The sequence below is a fragment of the Aythya fuligula genome, chromosome 4, assembly GCF_009819795.1.
Source record: "Aythya fuligula isolate bAytFul2 chromosome 4, bAytFul2.pri, whole genome shotgun sequence".
Taxonomy (NCBI): Eukaryota; Metazoa; Chordata; class Aves; order Anseriformes; family Anatidae; genus Aythya; species Aythya fuligula.
In genome coordinates this window covers 6,383,732-6,408,279 of record NC_045562.1, presented here as the reverse complement: position 1 = coordinate 6,408,279, position 24,548 = coordinate 6,383,732, and the positions used below count along the sequence as shown (strand labels likewise).

The 24,548-nt window shown below is 38.5% G+C and overlaps 1 protein-coding gene across 1 annotated transcript in view; it reads right to left on the bottom strand.

Moving 5' to 3' along the window:
- Positions 1 to 7,894: 7,894 nt before the first annotated feature.
- The window catches only part of TACR3 (tachykinin receptor 3), a 32,816-nt gene continuing 16,162 nt past the window's right edge, over positions 7,895 to 24,548 (bottom strand). The window contains exons 3-5 of the mRNA XM_032187039.1: positions 23,353 to 23,503; positions 10,349 to 10,545; positions 7,895 to 8,204 (exon numbers count right to left, since the gene is read on the bottom strand). Coding sequence (XP_032042930.1) covers positions 7,895 to 8,204; positions 10,349 to 10,545; positions 23,353 to 23,503 — 658 coding nt within the window. The remainder of the gene's footprint in view (positions 8,205 to 10,348; positions 10,546 to 23,352; positions 23,504 to 24,548) is intronic.

The following is a 24,548-nucleotide window of genomic DNA, read 5'->3' as shown; positions in this document are numbered from 1 at the left end:
TTCTGGGCCTTCATTTTCAGTGTGATTGAAAGTAAACACAGAAGAGAGGACAGAAGAAGCTTCCTATTCAGGAAGGATCTATAGGGATGCTATAGAGCATCAAAAAAAAAAAAAGGCATCATGAATGGGCATCAGGCACGTGTGTGATGCGCACACAGCAGTGTTCCCCAACCTCAGTACACATCTCTCCATTGTTTGCCAGAGGCAACTCCTTCCAAAATTTCAAATCCATGTCTGGCAGGCAAAGAATAACTTCTTACTCCATTCCGTTCCCTTTCCTTTAGCTCTACCCTCATCTCCAGGCAGCAGCCTTGCAGAGTTAACAGCTATGCCATGTGCTGCGCCTCCTCAGCAAGTTAAATCAGTGTTCGACTTTAATTCCTAATGGCTCTGGCAGTGATTGGAAAGACAAAAGTAATATCAACAGTGCTTTGTCAATTAAAACCTCAAGAACCTGTCCTAATATACCCAGAAACACATGGCAGCCTGAGCAAGAAGAAAATAATTCAATTTCTGTACTCAATTACCCCTAAAGCCAAGGGCTCCTGGGTACTCTGGTGCATGACCTGCAAGCTCCTTTATCTCCTCCTCAGAGGCCTGGAAAGAATTAAGGCTCTTCTGTAGCAATTAATCCCCAAGCCAAATTTATCCAGTAGAATAGGAACATGCATTTGGGGCTGAAGATCATATTACATTGATTAGGAAAACAGTGACCTAGATCCCTTCAAAGCCGTACATGAAAACGGAGCGATTAGCACACTTTTTCCTCATTCATACCAACCTCTGACACGTCCCCATGGTTTTCCATTGCAGCAGTCATCTGCCAGTGGGAGAGAGAAGAGAGCATCAGCATTTAACTATTTGGTTGTCCAGCATCTCCTTTCTTAATTTGCTGGGTGAATTAATTATTTTGAATATTGTGAATATTGTACCTTGAAAATTCATGCAAGGATCTCAGCTCTGTGAACGGGCCCTGGAGCTGCGGTTCAGAGGCCGAGGTGCATTGGGAGATTTCAAGTCCTTTTCTGTGAATAGATCTTCTATTTCATAGATTTTGTTCAAGATCCTTCTTTCCTGGCATGCCCCTTATCTATTCTCTTTCAACCAGCTTCTGTGTAACACATAAACCCTGGTGTACCACTGTGACAGCTAAGGCAAATGGAGTTGCTTGGTGAAAAGGGGTTAGGACCTTCTTCTCCTGCCTTGTTCAGGTCTCTAGGTCCACGCTGAGATGAGAGCTGCCTGTGTCAGAGCTTGTAGAGGCTCAGCTGTGTGGGAAGCTGGATGGTTTGCATCACAGCTGCCTCCTGCTCTTGGGGCCAGACTTTAGTGTGTAGGAACTGGAGTAGGGGGCCCAAAGATTTTGTTATGGCAGGAAGATGGGAGGTGTGTAGGATGAGTGTGGAGTTTTACCATCTCCTTTGGAATAAGAGAAATATAAATGATATAAATTTCTTTATGTAAATACATATAGTAAATATATTTATGTAATTTATATGTTTATGTATGTTTCCGATAAATTTATAATTTAAATTATAAATGATACTGTATAAATTTTAAATGTAAATCTAACAGCTTAATCATAACTTTTGTTGTGGGCCATAAGTGCCATTTCATTTGCTGGATTTTACTGTATTAAGACCTTCACAACTCAGGCTTTCCATTCATGCTTATGGGCATATCCTCAGAAAGGGAAGAAATTACGATTTCTTTTGGTGTTTCCACTAGTTCTTGTATAGCCTCTAGTAGCTGGGTAATCTCTACTCTAAGGCTCATCACTTTTGGCATGTACTTACAGCAAGCTTCTGAAAGGAAAACAATAACTGGGTGCATATAGGTAGGTTAATTAGTTTAATCCAAGTATAGGCAAATTAGTTTAATCCTCCTGAGCTGTTTCCACCTTGCATGGAGCTGTAATGAGCAGACTTCCAGCAGATCCCACCAGCATACTGGGTGACATAATGTCATCTGGGACTGGGAGCTGGCCAGGTGCGTAAGTTAGCCAGATCTCTTCCTGGCATGCTGCTTTCTGCAGAAACTGGCACAACATAATCGTGTTAGCTGAGTAGGACAGACAGCTTTGCTACAGACACTTGATTAAAGTTAAGTTCCTCATCAGCCAACCCTATACGTGAGAATAGAGGCCACGGGTGCTCAGGCTGTTTAAAGTTGATCTACCTTAAATAAGACGTAGCAGAAATGCATTAGAACCCTTTATAGGCTCTTGGATTTGTTTGGTAAGATTTTTTTTTTCTTCAATTGTTCATGCTATTTTATTTTTAAAACACATTTAGTTTGAAAATGTTTGCTGTATGCTAAAATACTTGCAGGCTGTTGTTTCTAAGCTGTTTGAACTATTTATTTTTTTTTTAACGATCATCCTGGGTGGTTTATTATACAATACAGACAAGGAAAGATGCTTCAGATATGAACTTGCAGACATATGATAATGTGTGCTGAAATTCAGAGCATTCTGTGCTTTGTGAATTCAGCATTCAAATAACAGCACAACTCATAAGAGCTAGGGCAATTGTTTTTCCTTATTTGCAAAAATATTAGTGAAACTCTGAGCTAACAAATTCTGCTTATCAGTCTAATTTATTTATAACTGCTAAATCTGGGCTCTGGATATGGACAGTTGTGTTAGATGTCTGGCATACTCAGATAGGATTTTGTCAGGGAAATGAATTTCTATTCAGTTGCTTTTGTTTTCTCCAGATTTTTCCAAGGGTGAGATACAGTTCAACGAAATAATCTCTTCAGTTGATACTCAGTGAATAATTTTCTGTGCTGTTTACCTAATTATGAAACAAGTGTTACCAACTGTCAACCTTTTATACTGGAAGAGAGAATTATTGATTTTGAATTATTTTACCATGTATTTGGTTACTTTGAGTGACAGACATTGTTTTCCAAAGAAGTTATGGATGGACATCATTATGGATAATTTCTACCCAACTTGTTTTCAACCTTTCAGGGCCAAAGAGTCAAACTTCATGTACATATACCTTAGCTGTTTGACAGTATTTTTGGATTTCTGTACAAGGTACAGAAGGTGCTAGTGCGATTAGTCCATGACATTGCGGAATAGATCACCAAGCTGTAAAACTAAACTTACATGGGATGTCTGTTTAAAACCATTTACCTTAATAACAGCATCCTCTGGCTCCTCTGTAGTTTCTTTGGCTAAGGCTGTTCTATCTTTCCGTGATGCTTGCGAGGAAGTGCTAAGAGGGTGTTTGACCGGTGACACCAGACCCATTATTTTGAGTGCTGAGCTCATTTGTGATGGGGGAAAAATCTCTTGAGACCACCCCACGTTGCCAGAAGGCAGAGCACTCTGACCACACTACGTGAGGCTTGTGACATTCACCTGGCGACCACGCTGCTGTGATCCTCTTCATACGAACCTTACTGAGCTCAGGATGACCTGGAGGCGGTGAAAGAGGAAGGATTTCACTGAGGGAGAAGTCTGTGAGTAGGCGTGGTGTGAGAGACGTTTGCTAAAATGGTACTAGGGAGAGGTGCTGGAAGTGTTTGAGAGCATGGCAGATGGTTACACGGGCATTTTCGTAGTATACACTGGGAAAATAACTGCTTTGTAACGTGGAGGTAGCTACATGAACCATGTGTGTGTGGATCTGCATACTGGAGATGGTCTGCCTTGGCAGCGTGGACAAGTTTACCCAGAATAATCTGTTATTTTGGTAATTGTGAGGTAAATTTTAGCCCTCACAGAGCTTGGTGTTAGCATGTCTGCACCATCTCTTGTACCTAAGCTCGTCTGCTGCTAGCTCTGAGGTGTCTTTACATCCTACTAGTAGGAGGAGGATTGCATGCCTAGCAAGCTATGAAGAGAGGTTTTGGACTACTGCAGCGTGTCCAGGTGACTGGTGCTGGTGTCCCTGCTATTTTACATCACCAGTACTGCAGTGAAAAACGTAGTGCTGGGAAACTCTTGGAAATAACGATTCTGGAGGCTGTTACAGAGCACTCCTAACAGGCAGGTTAGGTATCCGTAAAAGTAACCATTTGCTGTGGGGATTCTGGTTCCAGCTGTGACCTGATATGCATGCTTCAGCGTTACAGGTAGGAGAGAGGCTGGCGTACCATATACAGAGCAGTCCCCTCAGGCAGTAACCGTACACCGTGTGATGCATGAGCCCATCTGAAACAATCTGAATTTAAATACCCACAGCAACTGCTCATGGGCTGATAAGGAATTATCCTTGACTGGACTCAACAAATCATTTTGAATAATGAAAAGAGAATCACTTAAATCCTCGTGAACAGGAAAAGGCTTGAATTGAACTGAAGGCATTCATTAATACCAGGAGCTCGCTCAACGTTTGTAAACAGTGGTGTATCCTAGGCAATCTCCTGCCTCTTCCACAGCAATGTGTGGAGGTATTCATTAATAAACAGCATGTAGTAATTGGGGCTCTACATGTACATCTCATCTTGAATTCAACAAAATAGTATGGCGGATTTAAATTTTTACCTGCGCTGTTGCAACTTCAGAAATATTGAAATAAATGCATACTTCACGCAGAGATGAGTTGGTCAGGTTTTGACATTTATGTCAGTGAAATAAGAGGTTCTTGTTCACTGCTGCCACTGAAAATCACCAGTAGTAAAGGCGAAATATCCGTGTTCTAAACATATAGGAATGTTCTTATCTGGACTTGAAAATGACAGCTTTTGAAACTTGAGTTTTGGTCCCTTTCTCTATGCCAGTTCCCCTGCTATAGCATTTTGGAAAATGTGTATTAGTAGGGGTCAATGAGCTTCCTCAGCAGACAGAGCTATGAAATATAACTATGCTGCAAATAGCTCGTGCGTCCAGTTCTGCCAGTGCATCCTAATATCGGTAATAAAACTGAAGTGGTCTGGGAGGGCAGCTGTCAAGGGATTCCTGCCAAGCAGTTACTGGCTGCAATCTCCCGAATGCATCCTGTACGAGTACCCAGAGCATACTTTGAGCTCAGTTTTCCTCTCAACATCACGCTTTTATATGCAGGACTTGAGACAAAGACACAATAAATCTCTTTTCTTGAAATGAGGTTTCAAGATTTGTGTTTAAATTTAGTCATGTTTAGCTTTTAAGCACAAGTGTAGTCAATGTCAAAGGAATGACAGAGAAAAGTGATACTGAAGATAACGCTTCTGGAGATGAAAAAGTGGAACCTGTCCCATAGCAGGGGAGCTTCCCTGCAAAAGGCAGGTCAGGTGCCAGTGAAATTTTCTCACCAGACAAATATTTTAGAGGCAGACACCAGAAGGAGCCTGGGATGAAGCAGTAAGAACTGTTTTGCATGAGAAAGACTAATGTCGTAGAAGATCTTTGAGATGAGAAGAACCTTTCTGATGCTCTTGACACTTGCTGAAAATATCTGTTCAGAAACGGTCATTAAAATGCAGCCTGTAGGTCCCAGTTTTTGCTGTGCTACAGGATTATCTGTGTAATCCTTTATGGTTTTTGAGACTGGGCTGAGATCTGGGTTAGCACCGTGTGTCATTGCAAGGTTTTGTTACGAAAAATGCTGTGATGGTGAGCACAGATTCCTTCATTTGTTGTGTACAGGAGTACCGTGCAACTTCAGAGCTGCAGGAATGCTGAGGCTGGGTTTGGACATCCCCACCCCGCCGACATATAGTGAGATTATCAAGAGATTACTTGTTCAACAGATCATATCCTAAAACATTTAGTAAGGGTGAGACTGCTCCACTCATTAAAAAAAAAAAAAAAAAAAAAAAAAAAAAAAAAGACAGGTGTGAGGAAGCTGCCATTTCTGCCTCAATATATATCAATCAAGGATCATTAAAGTAATGAGTATGATGTTTTGTACACAAATTAAGATCACTGCAGTCATAGTGTTCAAACTTACATTCATAGACAGATTTTATCAACACTGATTTTATAATAGCCACATTTAGAAAAGACAGTTTATTTAACAACTACAAATTTTCTGTACATATGTTGCTTAAAAGTTGTGTGTAAGCAGCCAGAAGACTTCATGACATGTGCAGGTAATATATCACTGCCAGGTCAATATGCTTATGCTCATTTTTGTGTGGGGGGGTCCTGAACCTCCTCAGCTGAGATTGTAAACACCTGCGAAGATTTTATGTCCTTAAAATAGAGTATTTCAGGGAAAAAAATAAATAAGAATGACTTTCATAGGTACTGCATAATATTTACTGTTGGCTTTTTTTTTTATTATTTTTTTGAAAATAAGGTGGGTGTGCAAATATGGCATGAGGGAAAATTGATAATGGAGTTGTGGTTTCTTTGTTTCTTTCTTTCATTCATTCATTCATTTTATTTTTAATGAACAGTCAGGAGAGCCATTAATGAACAGAATTTTTTGCTTCAGTGGATTTTAGATCAGGTCTTGGATAGGAAAAGTGAGACTCTGGAATTGTGCTGCACTTCATGTATCAGAGCAGACTGCTCTACGACCAGGTTCTTTCAGTTATTCTGTATGTGAGGGTTTACTGTTTAATACCAAATGTACGTGTCTGAGGATATTTGATAGGATATAAGACGAGCACAAGTTACACTCAGCAGAATATAGGAATTGCACTGTACAGGTAAATCACAATACAAACATGACTCCAGTGACTGCTCTCTATAATATGCTCACCACCACGATGCTGGGCATCCGTAGTTGCTGGGAAGGGATATGCATGTGGGTTGAAGCCAGCTCAGCTTGGCCCGTACCAACTCCCACCCTGCTGGTCTGGCTGATTCAGGAAGACATTCATCCACACTGAAGTTTTGATTCACTGAAATCAAATATTCGCACCAACAGCTGACCCGTGAAGTGATGAAGCCAGTCGATCCACCCGACTCATGCAGCCACTGATCTAAAATAGAGGCCTCCCTCTGGTCTCCTTTGGGTTAAGTTCAGCTTTGTTTGCAACAGCCACGGTCAGTCACCCCCTAAATTCCTGGTGGAGGTGAGTCGGTGAAACACCACGTCTACTGCAGAGAAGACAGTTCATGGCCACAGTTTATTTATTTATTTTTTTTGATCTGTTAGCTGAACATTCAGTTTAAAGTCTTTTGGGGGAATTTCTCGCCTTTCCAACCTTTTCTGACCTTTGTACATCCCAAAGCTCCTGTTAGGGTCGCTGGAGGAAGATCTTACCCTTGGCACTAAGATCGAAAGCTATGGGACATTGACCTAAGCAATACATCCTCCTGGAAGTATGTGTTTGATCAGAATCTAACGTTCAGTAAGACAGGAACTTATGCAGAATTTAACATAGCCTTAGAGATTTTCTTCTTCCTTTGAAAAACAAAGCAAAACATTTCACATATATTTGAAAAAAAATATATATATTGTTAGACAGAGCTGAACTTCGTTCATATGAACTTCATCTTGTCCATTTGCATGGGGGTGAGGCTAAATTATAAAACAATTGAATAGGTTTGGGGTTTATTACGTCTTCATTGTAAAGAAAAAAGTTTAAATTAGGTCTTACATAACTTTGTTACTGTCAAATCAATGCACTCAGTAGAAAACCTCACACAATTCAACTTCAGCAAGTGAAGGAGGCTGTTATATTGCAGTAAATGAAACAGAAATGCCACAGGCCAGACACAGCTGAAAAAATGTTTTTTTACACTATTGGCTTGTTTCAGATAATGTTTAGATTGCAAACAATGCTGTGTATAAGCTGTGACTGTGCTTTTGGACTGATGAATATGTGTCTTCAAGTTCTTCTTTCTGTCCAAAGTGATGCCTAAAAGTCTCATATTTGTAGCTAGGCTTCGTCAGCTGAATTGGGACTTTTCTGGTGATACAATATCTAGTTCCGAGGTGGGAGAGCGTTGCCTCTCGCCCATCCAGCGCTGCCCTTCCAGCAAGCGTCACCCTGAAATGCTTTAGGAATAATCATCTGCTGATGTGTGCGGGGAGCTGAGGAAACTCGAGGCTGCGGAGATGGTCTTGGAGTTCCTCCGCGAGCAGCCATTGAAACTCACATCCCTCAGAGCCGCCTTCTTCTTGCGGCTGGCGTGGGAGCTGTCCCCGTCATCGAGCACTACGGTCATGCTGGACTCCATTCGGGACACGGCATAGAGGCTGCTTTGCCGGGTGGGGTGAAACCTGGCCGCCTTGAGCTCCAGCTCGTCGTGGCTGGACACCTCGATGAAGGGGCACCAGCGGAAAGCTCGTTTGAAGCCAGCTCGGAACCTGGAGAGAAAGATACCTGGTGAGAGCCAGCCACAAGCCTTCCCCTGAAAACACGCACAGAGCTGGCTTAACACGAGGACCTAGCTCATTACCTTGCCCCTGATGCTGTTCGTGGGCAAGGCAGTCAGAGTTTGCTTGGCTGAAGTCTTTTGAGTAGGGGAAAAATGACAGTGGTAACAGCTTGTTTCTAGTTCTGATTTTTTTTATTTACTTTCCCTGCTTTGTAACATGGATATTTTCCTAATACTCATTTTCCCTTCACTTGCCCATGTCTAAAAATAAATATACAAATAAATAAATGCCAGCTTTCCTAGCACCGCCTTCACAGAAATTGCTGTGATTTGACTTGTGATGAAACCTGCATCTATGTTTTAGTCTTCTTTCAGCAGAAACTTTGTAGCATCCTTTTTTCTTAACTAGCACCCCAGCTTCCAGATTCCAATATCCCTGCTGTTTCCCTCTCTGTCAGAAACACTGGAATGGGAGTGATGTAATGCCTAATAGTTATTCAAACAAAATATTTGGAAAACCGTTCACAATAAAGATCCTAGAAAACCGAGTACCGAATGTGAGCAATATATGAACAGCAAAGAATTTGGGGGCTTTGGCACGCTAGTGCTTGCAATACTCATAAATGGGTACTTTTTATTAGTTTAATTTATAACTTGAAGGTTCAATATAAGGACTATTATTATTTTTTTTGTGTGTGTATGCCTTTGCAGCATAGAAATGAAATTTATTAGAAAAACAATTCACTGTATATTTCTTGTAACCTGAAAAAGAGCATCTTTTCACCTTGACCTCAAACTTAGCAGGCTTCCTCGTTTCTCTTGCTGCTGTGGGTTTTGTTGCAACGATGCAGCAATGTTGCTTATTGTGTCTGTAACTTTTTGGAGCATTGATGACCAGAGAGAAAATCTCAGATATATTTTTTAGTGAAAGCTGACTGATCTCACCGAACTAACTACCTTTCCTGCTCAGTTTTTAGAGGCTAATAAATACGTTGAACTGATTAAAAGCTATTCTTCTTTCATATTTTGCCACAGAGATGCTGTATGATGACCAATGACCACGTAGCTTCCTGTTCAGCGTTCCTCTGTTTAGAGGCAGTCTAAATATAGAAAAAGTAGAACAATAAAGCAAGAGCCTCTAATGGAAAGAAGCTTAGTGTAGGAAGATGTAAAACCCAAGCATCTTTAGACTGTATTATTTTTTCATCTCGTTTTCTATGTTCTTCCTTGTTCAGGGCTTGGTTTTTCTTCCTCTTGAAATAATGTTATCTCTATTTAGATACATAAGTAATATCCTAATTAGCCTGGAAGATGAGGCTGGGCTATTATAACCCCGTCTGATACCAGATCCAGCAGAGGTAACAATATTGTGTGAATTGTCCTGACTCCCAGCAACAGGCTGTATTGTCCTGCTATGTGAAAAGGAAGCAGACACTCAGGCTTCTTGATTTCAATATGAAACTTGATTATAAGAAAACTCTCACCATTATGTCATTATTGGATTGAATTCTGAACCAGGTGACCTTTAATGAGCTTCAAAATTAGGAATATTTCTGTTGATTTCCATTAAAGAATCCAGACGTTTAATGTTGCAGTGTATGAGTGTCAAAATATACTTAAGCCACATGAGCAGTGTTAATTTCTTTAATGAGTAACATCTTCTGTAGCTGCCATAAAAAACATGACCTCAGAAATTAGTAGAAATATAATGGCTAGGTTTAAAATACACAGTAAATAGTATTTTGTTATATCCTTCCAGTATTGCAAAATAAAATGATGGCTACAGTTAGTGAACAAACAGATTGCACTGTATATCACTAATAACTGCCATTAATTCCTTACTTTGCAATGTTTTTTCAAGCCAAAACATAGGACACTTCTATAGGTGTCAAATTTTGCAATTGGAAACGGGAAGGGTTGGTCTCTGAATACTGAATTTTATTCTGAAATTTTAAGTTGACCAAAGTATTTGCTGGAAATGTGCATTTGGTTCTTTGCGGTCATGTCAAGTGATTTTTTTTCTTCCTACTCGTTGAAAAGTATTCAAGTGAAAAAATTGTCTTTTATCACATTTAAACCATTTACTTTCTCACTGAAAACATGCACACCCACTGATTCATAACTAGCTCTTACCTTTTATTAAGGCAGCAGTAGATAATGGGATTGTACATGGTAGAGCTCATGGCAAGCCAAAAACTGGCCAGATAGATTTGCTGAATGTATTTCCACCGATTTAATTGCTGATAGATCCCAGTAACTATGAAGTAAGTGTGGTAGGGCAGCCAGCAGATGGCAAATGTCAACACAACCACAATCATCATTTTTACCACCTGAAAAAGGAAATGATAATGCTGTTTAATAATATATATATATATTTATTTTTAATACGACTAGTATTTAATGCCCATTAATTCTTGTATTTGGTCACTGAAGTTAGTCACAGCACATATGAGCATGCCTTTGTATCATTTTCCTTTTAAACTTTTCTATTTTTCTATTTTATTTCTTCTATTTTTTTTAAATTGGATTGAAACCTCTTTTTGCTAATTAAAATAATATGAAAAGCTTCTTTAACATATCTGTGCTGATTCTTACAATAAATGTTTGCTTACTTACATTTGGCTATCTAAATAATATTTTATTACATGAGTAGGTATCTAGAAAAAGGTTAGAATGTCTGATTTGGACACCATACGATGGCCTTTATTGACCCTGGTGATTTTTGTGTTGCAGTCCACAAGTGTATTCCTTGTTCCCAATTAGTAGATGTGATTTGAGTAAACACTAGGTTGTAGGAAATGAGCAACTGCAACATCCTCTTTAATTTTAGAGGCTAAGAGTTTCCTTGGCTGCTGTTCCTAATTTGTTGTTTTCTGCAGGCAACATAACATCCATTAGCTTCCACTGCTCCCATTAAGCACACAAGAGGAGAAGTCGAGTCACGTGGAGTTTTCACTACTTCTTTCTGCCTTCAGCCATGTGAACTGCTAGCCTGGCTACTATTTCCAACACAAGAAGTCACACAACAGATTTTCATTTTGGGGGTAGAATGAAACCAGACATGATGGGTCTGTGCTGGGCGTATGCTTGTGCATTTGTTCTGTGCACACTGAAGAATAACAGGGATTGCTATCAACAGTTCATTCCTCTGCACAAGGTGCTGATTTTTCTGCTGTTAGTAGTTTTGCCAGAAAACAAACAAACAAAAAAAAAGAGAGACCTGAAATTTCCTAAGTTAGACTAATATTGTTAGAAAATTTCAGCTAATTTAGTTAAATAATTTTACGTCTGAGTGTCATGGTACTATCCTTAATTCTCATCTTGTTGGAAACAAAGCAATTTTTCATTTAACATCTGGCACCAAATTTATGAGCTTACTGGCAGGCTGGGATTGTATTGTACAAGACAAGAATGCATTTTATTGCAGATAAATACTGACCAATACAGATAAATATTGACCATCGCTTAAAAATACAAAAGGTACCTTTGTCCTTTTCTACTCCCTTGAATTTCCCATGTTCTTCTGCTAAGGATTTACACCTCTGCCTTGCACACATTGTGCAGGTAGAAGACTTAACTCCAGAGTTTCACCACAGTCCTTAAGCTCTCTGCCCACTGATTTCCAGGTGCGCTTTGCTTGTTGCTGTGCTTTTCTGTCTGGTTGGAGTCATTAGTATTACTTCAATGCTGTCCAGGAATTCTGTAATTTCAGAACAGCTGAAAATTGAATGACTTGCCTTCACATTTAATTAGCAAACCTTGCAGTACCAGCTGTGCATGTGAAATTATTCTTAGAATTATTTACCATCGGAAAATCATAGGTACAAAATGGAAGCTTTTGAGGCCTGATTTTTGTCTCCATTTTTTTTCTTAAAACACAACAAAACAAAGCAAAAACAACACATATCACACTCATCTTGATTAGCAGTGAGAACAACAAAAAAAAAGTTTTTGTCTGGAAATTTGTGCTTAAATACTCAGTCATCATCAAGCACAGCTTTCTAAAGCAAATTCTAAAGTTTCTAAAGTTAAACTAGACAAGCAAAAGATGATGTGAGGTGGCCATTAGGGTTTGATTTCATTTGTGAACACAAGTCACTGAAATGACGGACAGTAAAGCTCATTACATTCTGAATGATTCAGTTTTGCAACTGTTCTTAATAAATAACAAAGATTACCTAAAAAGTAGCATTTTCCTCTCAGATCAGTCTATCTCAATTTGGGTTTCGCTGATCTGAGTGATGGTATGCTGATATACGTATGTTTAAGGGAAGACATACAGTGGGGTTTCCTCATTAATGTGCAAAGTATTTTTTCCTAGAAGAGTACTAATTTTTGATGCAAAAAAAAGGACATTTAAGAAAAGTCTTGGCTTTAAAGTCAAGTATAAGTTGCTATTGAGTATTTATAGTGCAATGCACTCGTTGGCACGTTGCCTAAGGAGATGGCGATAAGTGAGATGTTGCAAGGCTGCAGTATCCGTGGTATATAATTGTTAGAAACACAGGCAAGTTACAGCTGAATTTGAAGTCAACCACAAAAGTTATGAGAGAAATCAAAAAGCACACTCATGGGCTCAGAATGCTTGTGGGTTGGCAGAAATGTTGGAGAACAAGAGGAAGCTGAAAGGAGGGAGATTATTCCCAACTTCTTCTTTTAGAGAAGGTGCAAGACTGCACCTCACGGTTTATAGCTGTGGTTCCTGTCCATCCCCTTGTTCTTTCCAAAGAGTGCAAAGCTCCATTTCTTGGTGCTGCCAGTGCAATGAACAGGGGCTGCCTTCCAGGTCTGTAAAACTTGATTTCACTTACCAATAAACAGTTAAGCTCAATTAATTAGGGCACAAGGAAAGTAAATGAAAAAGGCTGAGTTTGCTACAGAAGCCTGTTTCTTTGTGCTGTGGTGATTCACTAAAAAAATCTCCAATGAACCTTTGCAAGTTCAACTGCAGAGTAGAAAAGAAAGCCGTACCTTTTTGTTGCTGTTGTTTGGAGTATTTAGACCTGTGGTTCTGGCAATGCAAAGTTCTTTTATTTCATTTCTTTTTAATATGCCCGTTCTCCTTTTTCTATTTCCTGAGATATCACTTTTTTTTTTTTTTTTTTTTAATTGCTTTCTCCCCTGTTCTGCATTGCATAGAGTTCAATAATAAATTTGCTTTTGTGCATTAGGAAACATCACTAAAGTAAGCAAACCAGAAAGCAACCAAATTCACTTGTTAGAGCCCAGTTCTGCTCCTGCCCCCATTTTACAATGGATTTTACTGAAATGTGTGATCCTAATGGGTGTCTCCAACCTGTGTCCCAGCGGCATTCAGGTCCCCTGGTGCTCTCTTCAACCTCCCCTTGTGTACTCTGGGCAGTGTGGCTGGAGGAAAGAGGGGATCTTGCTGTCCCAGGACTTCTCCTTTCTGTTAAAATTACTTGTACTGCATCCCTCAGCAGTTGTGCAACCTCTAGGGAAGTCCTGAGGCTAAATTTGGAATCTGATGGCAAATCAAAGCATTATATATTCTGATTTTCATCGACATGTTCTGCTGATATTGATCTACTTCTGCCTGTGTCAAAGGAAAGCTACGTCTAGAGAAAAATTATGTTCTTTGCAGTGTTGCCTGCTCATTTAAATCCTTCCCTTCCGAATTAGAAACATTATTTCATTAAAAAATGGGTGTAATGAGACCAAATGTATTTAAAAGAACAAAGAAGACATAAGTTTTTTGAAGTTGGAGTTTGTGGCTTTGCCTGTGTTTTGGAACATCTGAAGCAGTACAAGTGAAGAAGAGCTAACAGATCCTATTACACCGAGAAACAGCAGCAGATACTTTTTTTTTTTTCCCTCCTGTATTTATTTTGCATGAAAAATAGCTAGAAAAATGAGTCTGAATTAGATGCAACAGCTCTTGCAAGAATTTAACAACCCAAACCATGTAAGAATGTCTTCATTTACCCGCTCATGGATATTATTTATCCATGAATACAACTTAAACATAGTTCAAGACAATCTCTGGGAGCCATAATGTGTGCCTTTTTCTGCTCTGCACTCTTTTGGAAGATGTAAATCACCAAGCTAACATTATGCTAAGAATTTCCCCTTAGGTGTTAGCTTGCAAACAGTAAATCATCTTCCCAATCCTGGGGACATACATCGCACTTGTGCACTAAGCACCAGAGAAGAAGCAACACCATTATGTCCTTTGCTTCTCCACAACACTTAGCTGGAGTAAGATACCCACCTTTTGCAAGAATATTAAGTAACTAGTAATTCAAAGGTAACTACTGGCTTCAGGATAGAGATTGGACTGTTTTCTGAGATACAGGTGCTGTGGATTTTCATGTATTTTCTACCAGGTCAGGTATTTTCTGTGCTCTTTTAGAAAGGGTAGATTCTTAATACCTGAAGTAGATGCAGATTCAGAAGGAGAAAAATCAGCGAGCTTCAAAGTGCAGGAAGTCTTTCAGTCAGATAATGTACATTATGCTCCACAAATAATTTTCTTCTGACTTCCCATCCATTTTTTTTTTCTCACTTTCTTGATATAAAGCAACTACTTTTCATTTCAGTTAGCATAATCCCTTGCTGCGGACCGAATTCACAATCACTTGCTTTGTTATTTAAGCTGTAAAGTTGGAAAAGATCGTCTGTTCTTGTATGAAGTAGCTTTGAGTCAGATTGCTGTCTTACAGATGCTAAAATGTTATTTTTTTCCCACAAAATCAAAGAAATTCTGACATTTTTCATGGATAGCCTTAGCTACTGCCATTTTTAATTGTACTTATGCTGCATGGCTCTTGACTTTTCTTGGGAACAGTTCTGAATTCTGTTAAATGAATTTGCTAAAGAGCCTTTTTGAGGCACAGCATTGAAGGTCTGCACGTACAGTACACAGAGGATACAGAGCAGAGAGAACGGTTCAGAAGGTGCACGGTAAGTTCTTCCCATTTTTCACTGTTTGAGTAAAATTCCTGAGGTGGCCAGGGATCATTGTGCTGCCCTTCAGCATGGAGGAGCAGAAGGAGTTTATGTTCTTGAGAAAATGACTCAGAGTGGCTGCTGTGGAGCTGGCGTTACCAAATATGATTATCTACCTCGTGCTGAAAAAAGTGAAAAAAAATGGGCTCGTGCTTATGCATTTTAAATTCAAACTATTGCTTGGATTACCACAGTTTTCTTCTGTAAATATGACCTGGAACAAGTGACAGGGGACACTTCAATTTTGTTTCTGCAAGCAGAGATGAAATTTGGTGCAGGGGAAACAAAGTATTTGTATCTTTGTTTGTTTTCCCAGTAGGAATAGTTGGTTCTTAAGTCTACTTTCTGCTACATTTCTGAAAATGCTCTGGGACCTTTAATCCTCACCGAAAGGCTCTCCCAGAACCTTGCCACTGTTCTAGGACTCACCTGAATTTTCCATATCAAACTGCAGAAGGATTGGTACACGTGAATTTTCTCTCTTTGAAACAAGGCCTTGTACTGAACATTGCAATAATAAACAAATGAGGCTATGCTGAATTACACTAATTAATTATGCAGAGCAGCAATCCAGGAAGCTCAACAGGCTCAAAACTCAGGCTAAAATTAATTTGGTTTTGATTTCCCTCCAGGAAAGGGCTACCTGTGAGCTCTGTGTTCTCTGCAGGGCTGTGCATGTGGTCACAGGTTATTATATTTTACGGGGTAACTCGACTGCAGATTGGATGGGCCACATTCAGAGGCAGTAAAAGACCTTTTGAGGCTTTCAAGGTGTGAGTGAGTAGTCCTGCATGGTTTGTGCTGCTGGTGGAATTGGCCTAACTCTGTAATTTCTAGTCTTGCTCCAGATCCTTATTGTTCTTACCACCTCTATTCTTCTTTAGTATAGTCGTATATGTGGCTTTCCAAAATTGACAGTGCAAGGTTTTTGCTTCAGATTTTGACTTAGAAGGTGAGAATTTTGGAAATACTATTTCAGGAGGTGTTGTTCCTCAAAATGACATTTGAGTCACTAAGAGAAATAACCATTATGTAATGCATGTGGCAGTCATCTGGTTAGAAGACTGTAGCACGATGCTGGTATGACACATAATTCTATGGCTTCCTCCTCTGGGAAATAAATTACCAATTTTAGTGTATTTACGCAAACTGTAGACATATTTGTTGGCTGTGGTCTCTCTCTCTGAGAAATCATGGCATTTAATTCAGACAATACAGAAAACTAAAACAGCGGGTGGATGGAGAGAGAAGGCCCATGTGGAATAAAAAACAAACAAACAAACAAAAAACAAAAGACAAAAAACAAAAAACAATTGAAGATATTTTAAGGTATTACTATTCAAATTTACTTCTAGTCTTGAAAACACTATGAAAACTCAGTAAGAGCTGCAAAAACAAAACTGGTACAAGGGAGCAGAAAGAGATGACAACCAGAGTTTATACAAATGTAAGAAAGAGAGGTCTCTTCGTCATAAATGAAAAGGTCTAAGCTGTGAAATGCATGTAAACAGTCTGCTGTTTTCATCACCTTCAGAGGTGTTAGAGGGGAAAATCATAACTGGACTTGAAACAAAGCAACCTTTACCATTTTATTATCATTTTATTTCAGGTTCATTCCACTTGGCTTATGCTTGCTCTTTAGATCTGAAATTGCTCCTGAGAATTCCTTCTTCTTGGGTTGTTTATTTCTTTTCTTTTAGCAAAAAATGTGCCTATGTCAAAGGCAAACGCAGATAAAACTGATTTTTAAAACTCGCCATGTTCTCAGTGACACACAATCACAATCTACAAACTGATTTTGTTTTTAGAGTACTTTCACTCCAAAGTCTAAGATACACCCAAGTCTAAGATGTATGACTCGGTGACTCAATTCAGGTGAGACTGACTTAGGAGCAGGAAATCATAAATTTAGGCTAGTTTCACAACATGCAAACAGTGAGAGATTTAGAGACAATCACTATAGAAACTTTTAGTTCAGTTCAGTTGCTTGTGTTTTTTGTAGAAGAAAGGCCGTGGATGAACATAAGAGGTGGTGCTTTTGTCTCACCTTAAACTGCCTAAAGAGATGCACGTTTACATGTAAGGACTGGAACTATTAAAAAGTATAATTTTAAAAAAATATTGTTATTTTTTTCTGGTTGTTGAGTTACAACAAAGCAGCAGAATGCCTAGAATTGCTGCTAGCTGGGTAAATCATCTTCCAACCTGTTATTAGTTAGCCTTTTTGCTTTCTGAATTTGCATTACACCATCATGAAGCTTTGGCCTGCATGGTGCCTGCCAATAGTGCATCCATATTTCTGATAAATTATAGTTTATCTGTAGCTATATGAAATTTCAGATACTTAGGCAATAAGGAATCCATACATTGTAAGCCTCAGTGCTATGTCTGTTAGATCAGTGAGACCACCTGCTGATAAAATAGAGTTTAATTCTTCAGCTTCCTCCTGTCTCTTATTTCTGTTCCAACACACCCCTCTTGGTTTTTCTCCATTTTACGTTCATTATCAATCTCTGCAAGGCCAAAGAGTAGACCCATTTACAGAAGAGGATTGCTGATGAATAATAAAAATTACACAGGCACTTCTTTTTGGCCCGAGGCATACAGCATTTGTAACAAATTGAATTTCTGCACCTCATCCCACCATGATGGGATGGGTAGGTTGTTTCACACATCGTAACTTCTTGGAAACTGGAATGCTGATTCTCATACTGGGAGAAGCTAGGAGAATACGGATTGCTTAACTAGCTGGGAAGATATTAAACTTACCATGCCTTTGTATAGTCCCCTGGGATAACAATTATTGTCCAGCCTTGAGGAAGACTAAACAAATGTCTAGGAAAAAAGGAGATCTTCAAGATGGTGTTTGAAATAGGGAGTCACATGCAAGACAACTACTTGGATCCACAATGTCATAAAAATATATATTTTTATGGTTGAATGCAGTCTTTGTGAAGTTTTATGAATAGGGTGGTACCTAAGTAGTCTGTTTGTCTAGACTTAGTGGTTGTGTGTTAATAATAAAGATCTTTAAATTCAGAATTACTTACCATGTGATATGTGAGTTCACAGTGTGAGGTTTTCATCACTTGTTTTTGGTGACTAAACCTTAGATTATGAGTATGGTCTTTTTTTTTTCCTGTCTTTGTCAGCCTTAGTAGGTGCTTATAATGTTTTGGGCTTTGACTCTTGCTTTTTCTTTCTGCCCCTTAATAAACTACACCACCCTGACACAGTTTATCTTCTTTCTTTCATTGTGTCCTGGTCAGCTGCCATTTAATGTCAGCAAAAGTATCATTATTTCTAGCTAGATTTTTTCTTATCTCATCCACAGATTAAAAAATGTATATTAAAATGATTTCATGTCATGTATTTGTATGTGGTTAAAAAAAGAAATCTGCCTTTTTATTTACACTGAAACTCAGTGAGAAGCCAGGAATAATGTGCTGAATAGCTGAACTTCAACAGCTGAACTTTAATAGCAGTACTACTATTTAAAAAAGAAGCATAAGGACGTAAGACAGTGCCTCTTGGATAGGACAGTTGTCAGTTATCCTAGGTGCTTGTTTGGGGAGATCCCATGAACCATTTTCCATCTTCTATTTACTAATACTGTCCCAGCATCCAGAATTATATTAGAGCAGAGTGAGTCCCTGCTTCCTTCTTTCTCTATCTATGAATTTATTAATTTTTAATTTGACTAATCCCTTTGTGAACCTGCTGAGATCATAGCATCTGTAAGGACAGAGTCTCAGAAGCTCTGTACAAATGAATTACTCTCTCTTTTACCTGCTTCAAGCTGCTGTCTGACTAGTTCCATTGGGCACCTTTCAGTTCTTGCATTTCAGGATATGGTGATCAACAGGGGGGAGGAACATGCCCAAAACAGAGACCTGGGTGAATGATTATGTGTGAAGTGCTCACACCACACACTGGTTCTTACAGAGACCATTTGTCCAGATCCTGTTTGTTGTTTACTTCTGTAGTCTGTGAAAAAAGGGAATATTCCATGTATTCGTTTCCAAAAATTCTTTAAAATTGTTGAGATGTCTTTCTGTAGTATGTATTTGTAGTCCTTCCAACACTTCACCTGGCTATTCCTGTTTATCTGCTAAAAGCTTCCCATATAGTAATTTTCAGTGATTTTTCAATTTACATGTGACTGTTGTGACTCCCCTGACATCATTATTCCTACAGTTCCACATTGATTTCAACATATTTTCCTTTTCAGATGGCAGTCTTAAGTTTTCCACTTCTTCATTTTCTCCTCCACTGTGTTCAATATACTATATTAACTGGTTAAATAGATACATTTGACTGTAAATTGATATGGCATGTCTACTTATGTCAAAATATATATATAAAGCTTTGCAAATTTTTTTATAAAGCTAGGCTGGTAAACTTGACCATCTCTCTAATGCTTTCTGTAATAATAGTGTGAGTCACTCGTAAACGTATTTTTTCTTATTTACATGCATATTTACAAAATAGCTTTGATGTTGGGAAAATGTGACTTTTATTCAATCTTCATTGCAGTAAGAAGCAGAGGTGATGCCTCGGCCTGACTGTGGCAGGAGAAGCAAAGAATACAAGAGGAGGCATGAGTATGGAGGAATCATGAACACTGCCAAAACAGATGCACAGTGAAGTATTATCATAAAGTTAACAGAAGGAAGGAGAAATGTAAAGGTAAGGTTTAAAATGAAAAGAGTTTTCTGTTCTTCTGTATTCTTCCTGTTGGGTCAAAGCAATGGTATCTTCTGTTGGGAAATGTTTTTTCAGGAAAAGTTTTATCAGAACTGTATCTTGTGACAAAGACAGTAAGTGATTAATTTGATTTACACTACATAATTATTCCCTCTTATAGGTTAAGTAAACTCTGGAGAGGGATTGGAATGAAAAGTTAGCTAGAAAAAACAGTGGGGAGACAATATCTGAGGGCAGGTCTACGTCTGCCTTGAATGTGAGGAACACTGGCCTAGTAAAGCTGATAGCAACATTAAGAGCCATGTATAAACTTCCTTTATGTATAACAGTATTGAAATTATAACTCTATCTTTTGAAAATGGGAGTTACAGGAGAATAAAGTAGCTGAAGATCAGTCAATATCGTGCCAGTAGCTTTAAGAAGAAGGGTTAAAGTCTGCAAAGTCCCCACATGTAGCGGGTGGATGTTTAAAAGTTCAAAAGACTCACATTAGGCAGTCTTAAATGAGTCAGTCTATGAGACATCCGATCCCTCAAAGAAGAGGAAGAGGAAAAGAAAAATGTGGTTCAAATGTTGGAGCATGAATTAGGACAGAAAGTAACTGATAATGGACTGGGATCTGAAGCCACTGGTGTAATGCTTAGTCTAGCCCTGAACTGACAAATTGTATGAAAGGTAGATAATCAGTTTCTGTCGTGAAATAGCTCCTCCCAAAATGTTTCCTCAAGTAATCTTATCATTCCCATCCACTCCTGAATTTCTAGAAATTTGAAATGTTTGACCCCCTGACTAAGTATGACTTTCTGTTGTCCAACCTATATTGTGTAGAATGAAATTCTTTGAGTTCTTTATCCTTTGTGGTTGCTTTCAGAAGAATTCAGGGTGCCTTGCACTGTCACATAGACAAAGTGATGTGACTATATTAACAATTTCCTCAACCTTCAAATCTTTTCTTGGCAAACACAGTTTCTTTAATAGGTCTTACATGAAATGTTCACTAATGTCTTAACACCAAATACCTTTTCAAACAATCCTAATCAAACATGCTTTGCACTGTATCATCGCGTAACGTGGAAGATACAGTCTGCTGCTTTATAGTTCTCTGTAGTAAGTGCAGCCAGTACAGACTTTTCATATGCTTAGATATCTGCATACAAAACAGGAGGAAAAATAGATGGTTTCTGTGTTTGAATAAAAGAAAAGCCATAGCTTTGTTATCAGAGGCTGGCTGAGTGATAACTTTATTTGGATTCTTGTCTATTAGTTTATCACCCTGAATGACCTATTGTGATTCATCTTTCCAAATATGAGTTATTTCATAAATCCTGTTGAAGAGAACAGCAGTGGAACTGAAGAGCTGTCATGGAGCTCTGCCAGTGAAGTCAGAGATGCAGTTAAAATATATCTGCACATAATTTCATCTCCTAGTTGCATGGGTTGAAGGCATGAATTCCAATACTCTCACGCTGAAAATGCTTAAATTAAGGATTTCTTCTCTTGCATATATTTAGAGTTCTTAAGGAGTGCTGTTTTAAAACTATTCAAGTGATCTAATTGGACATATCATACCGTATATTAAGAGCCAAATTTTGTCTTCAGAGACCTTTAGTGTATATGACATAATAACCAAGTATAATAAACATCTTATGATAAAAAGCAGTCCTGTTCTGGGATCTTCTGCTTCTCCAAGTTACTGCTTTTAGTAGTTACTGTTTTTAATACTGCTTTCCACACTTGCTTTTGCAAACTGTATCTCTTATACAAAATGATCCCTCAGCTGGTCTTCACAATCAGACCCCAGGCACCCTCCACTGAGTATTTTCTTCCTTTTTTTTCAATGGGTGAAAGGGCAGTGTTGGTAATAACAGTTAATTGACCTGTGAAAACTATTTCTGCATAAGTCCTGTAGAAAAGGACATTCTGTAACTTTGAAAATACACTTTTGGTAAGGGATAACGTGGATGGCAAAAACTGTAATGATAATGTTGGACTTTTATTGATAATGTTAAGGACTAAAATGCTGGTCTTGTGACATGCTTTCAATATTTCTGGAAATGAGTCTAATAGTTTAACCTTGGGGCATATATTCAAAGCATACTGGTTAGTTTCCCATGATGACTTTTCATCATTTCCTCTCAGTTCACATACCAAAATATATTTGAACTATTACAACACAACAGTAGCGATAATATAATCGCTTCCTATGGAGAGGCTAACGCTCTTCCCTCTTAAAAGAGCTACATGAAGTCCAAAATAAATAACACTTCTGTTGTCATGGGAAGCACTGGGTGTCATACAGTGAAGATGTCTAGACATGCCTATTATTGTGAAAACTGAAACTTGGTATAGAGCCTTTTGGATGTCTCTCATGCGTATGAAGAAGTATGAATGAGAAAATCCTAATCTTTCCTTTGATATATGCTCTGTCATAACAACAAATATAGTATCTGGAAATAAACACTTTCATATTCCTGGCAGTGTCCTGAAAGAAATGGAAACATCAGTGTTCCTCAGTATTGACAGAAAATTTCCTCTTGTCCCAGGACCTAACAAGTTGCATTCTGCTAATGCTGCAGTGTGGTGGCATATACAACAGGTTCAAATATATTCATGTTATCACGAGTCAAAGTGGGCATTTGAAAATATGCTCACCACTGGTAAGTTAGGCTCCATGTTTGGGTAACATTTTTACAAATCCTAAAATTCAAATGTGTTGTAGTATGAAACATTTTTAGAAATAAAAAGCAGAAGGGCTTGCTTATTGTTTGCTCTACATTTTGTTGCTTTTAAAATATTTTTCCTGTGCAGTTAAGAAAAAAATATAAGAAAGAAGCCTTCATAGCTCTGAAACATCATGAAATGTGAATTGGAAATAATCAGGTCATTAGTAATCCACAGTCCTGTTAGACTAGGCAATATTTACAGTCAAATAAGTTATCAGAAAAAATACTGGAAAAAAAGTTTTGTGTATTTCTCATCAATAGGTATTTATGTAAAACCTAGAACATTCAATATGAACAGGCTGATCAGCACTCATCTCAAAGCTGCATGGTCCTTAATGTATTGAAAATTACAGTAAGATTCACTGTTTTTTTCAGTAGGGTGAGAATCTGAGCTAATGGTTTGCGAATCCATTGTTCAGGACTCAGTATTTTATGTCTATAAAGGCTAAGAATTTGGGCTTCGTTTCCAAATATCAGACACACTCACCTGTTACTAGATAGGGAGTATGAAGTTAAAATCCCGATGTTTTTATTTAATGAGGAACAGTGAAGTTAGAAAAAGAACAACTAGCCAACGTAGAAGACAACTTGTCAAACTTAATTTTTTTATTGAAGTAGATCTCTTACGACTGTTATTTCAAATGACTTTGTTTCTGAAAGAAAACACTGGACTACTTTGCAACGCAACTGCAGATGATGTTATTAAGATTCACGTAGTGAGGTTTAAGGGAACAGTACCTTTCTCTTAGCTTTGAGCTGCTCATGATATTTGTCGGATGTGTCGCCTGGTATTTCTCCTCCCCAGAGAGTAATTCCCACTATGGAATAAGTGATGCCCATGACAAGCAGTGGGAAACAGTAGACCAGCACGATCACAATGACATGATACCTGCAATGAAAAAGCATTAGGCTGATAAGTGCTTTCAGAGCTGATGGAATGGGCTGCTAAAAGTCAAGTGCTGTTGTAACGCGAAGCATGTTTGATATTGATTGGCTAGTCCTTGGTGCTTTCACTGTCTTTTTGAAAAAGTCTTGAATTGCACTGCAAATTTAGTTACATTTTAATGCAAGTGCTTTCTGGGGTCTCTAGCTCTGATTCTACTAGCATAGATTAAGAATGACTCTATAGTAATCATGATTACTGACTGCAGAATAAGTTACCTTTGTCCATGGCTCGCTGAATTGATTTATTTATTCCACAGTCAAGTATCCTAAGGGCAAGTTAAGGGTTCTGAGCTCTAGGCTTGACCATAAATGAAAGAAGAAAACCAATACTGAAATACCAGTTTTAGACAAAGACACTGATAAGCGTCCTCTGTACATGTACTTCACATGCTGTATCTGTTGTGCGGTATCGGCATCTCTGCTGACTTAAACATTGGTAAAAAAGGGTAATTTCTTTTGACTCCTGTTAGGTCCATGTTAAATGCCATCTTCGCATAAAATTCCAGTGAATGATCAGTGAAGAATCCCCAGCTGTCTCTGAGAGTGGCCTTACTGCCCTAAAGATAAATACCTGTGGATGGCTCCTACAGTGATACAAATTATATATGATGAGGGCCTCTTTCACCTGCCCAAAGGAAGAAGAAAGGTCAAATTCAATGATGTGTGGTTGCACAGGTTTTCAGCCTTGGACACAGAGTTCATCTTAAATACCAATGAGGACATGAAAGGGCAAATGATGTTTCTGTGCCTAGATAACCACTTATTCCTAATTCTGCCAGAGGGACAAATAGAGAATATATTCAATTTAAGTGGCTGTTATTCCACACTTTCAGAAACTGGAGTGAATTACAAGATTTACAATTTTCTTATTCAAACTGATGTTTGAGATAAGTAATTGTGATAACGTAACAGAATAAGGTGGGAAGATCCAAACCTCTCTCAAAAAGAACCGGAGGAAAAAAATCTGACTGTGACAAGGAGAGGCTGGA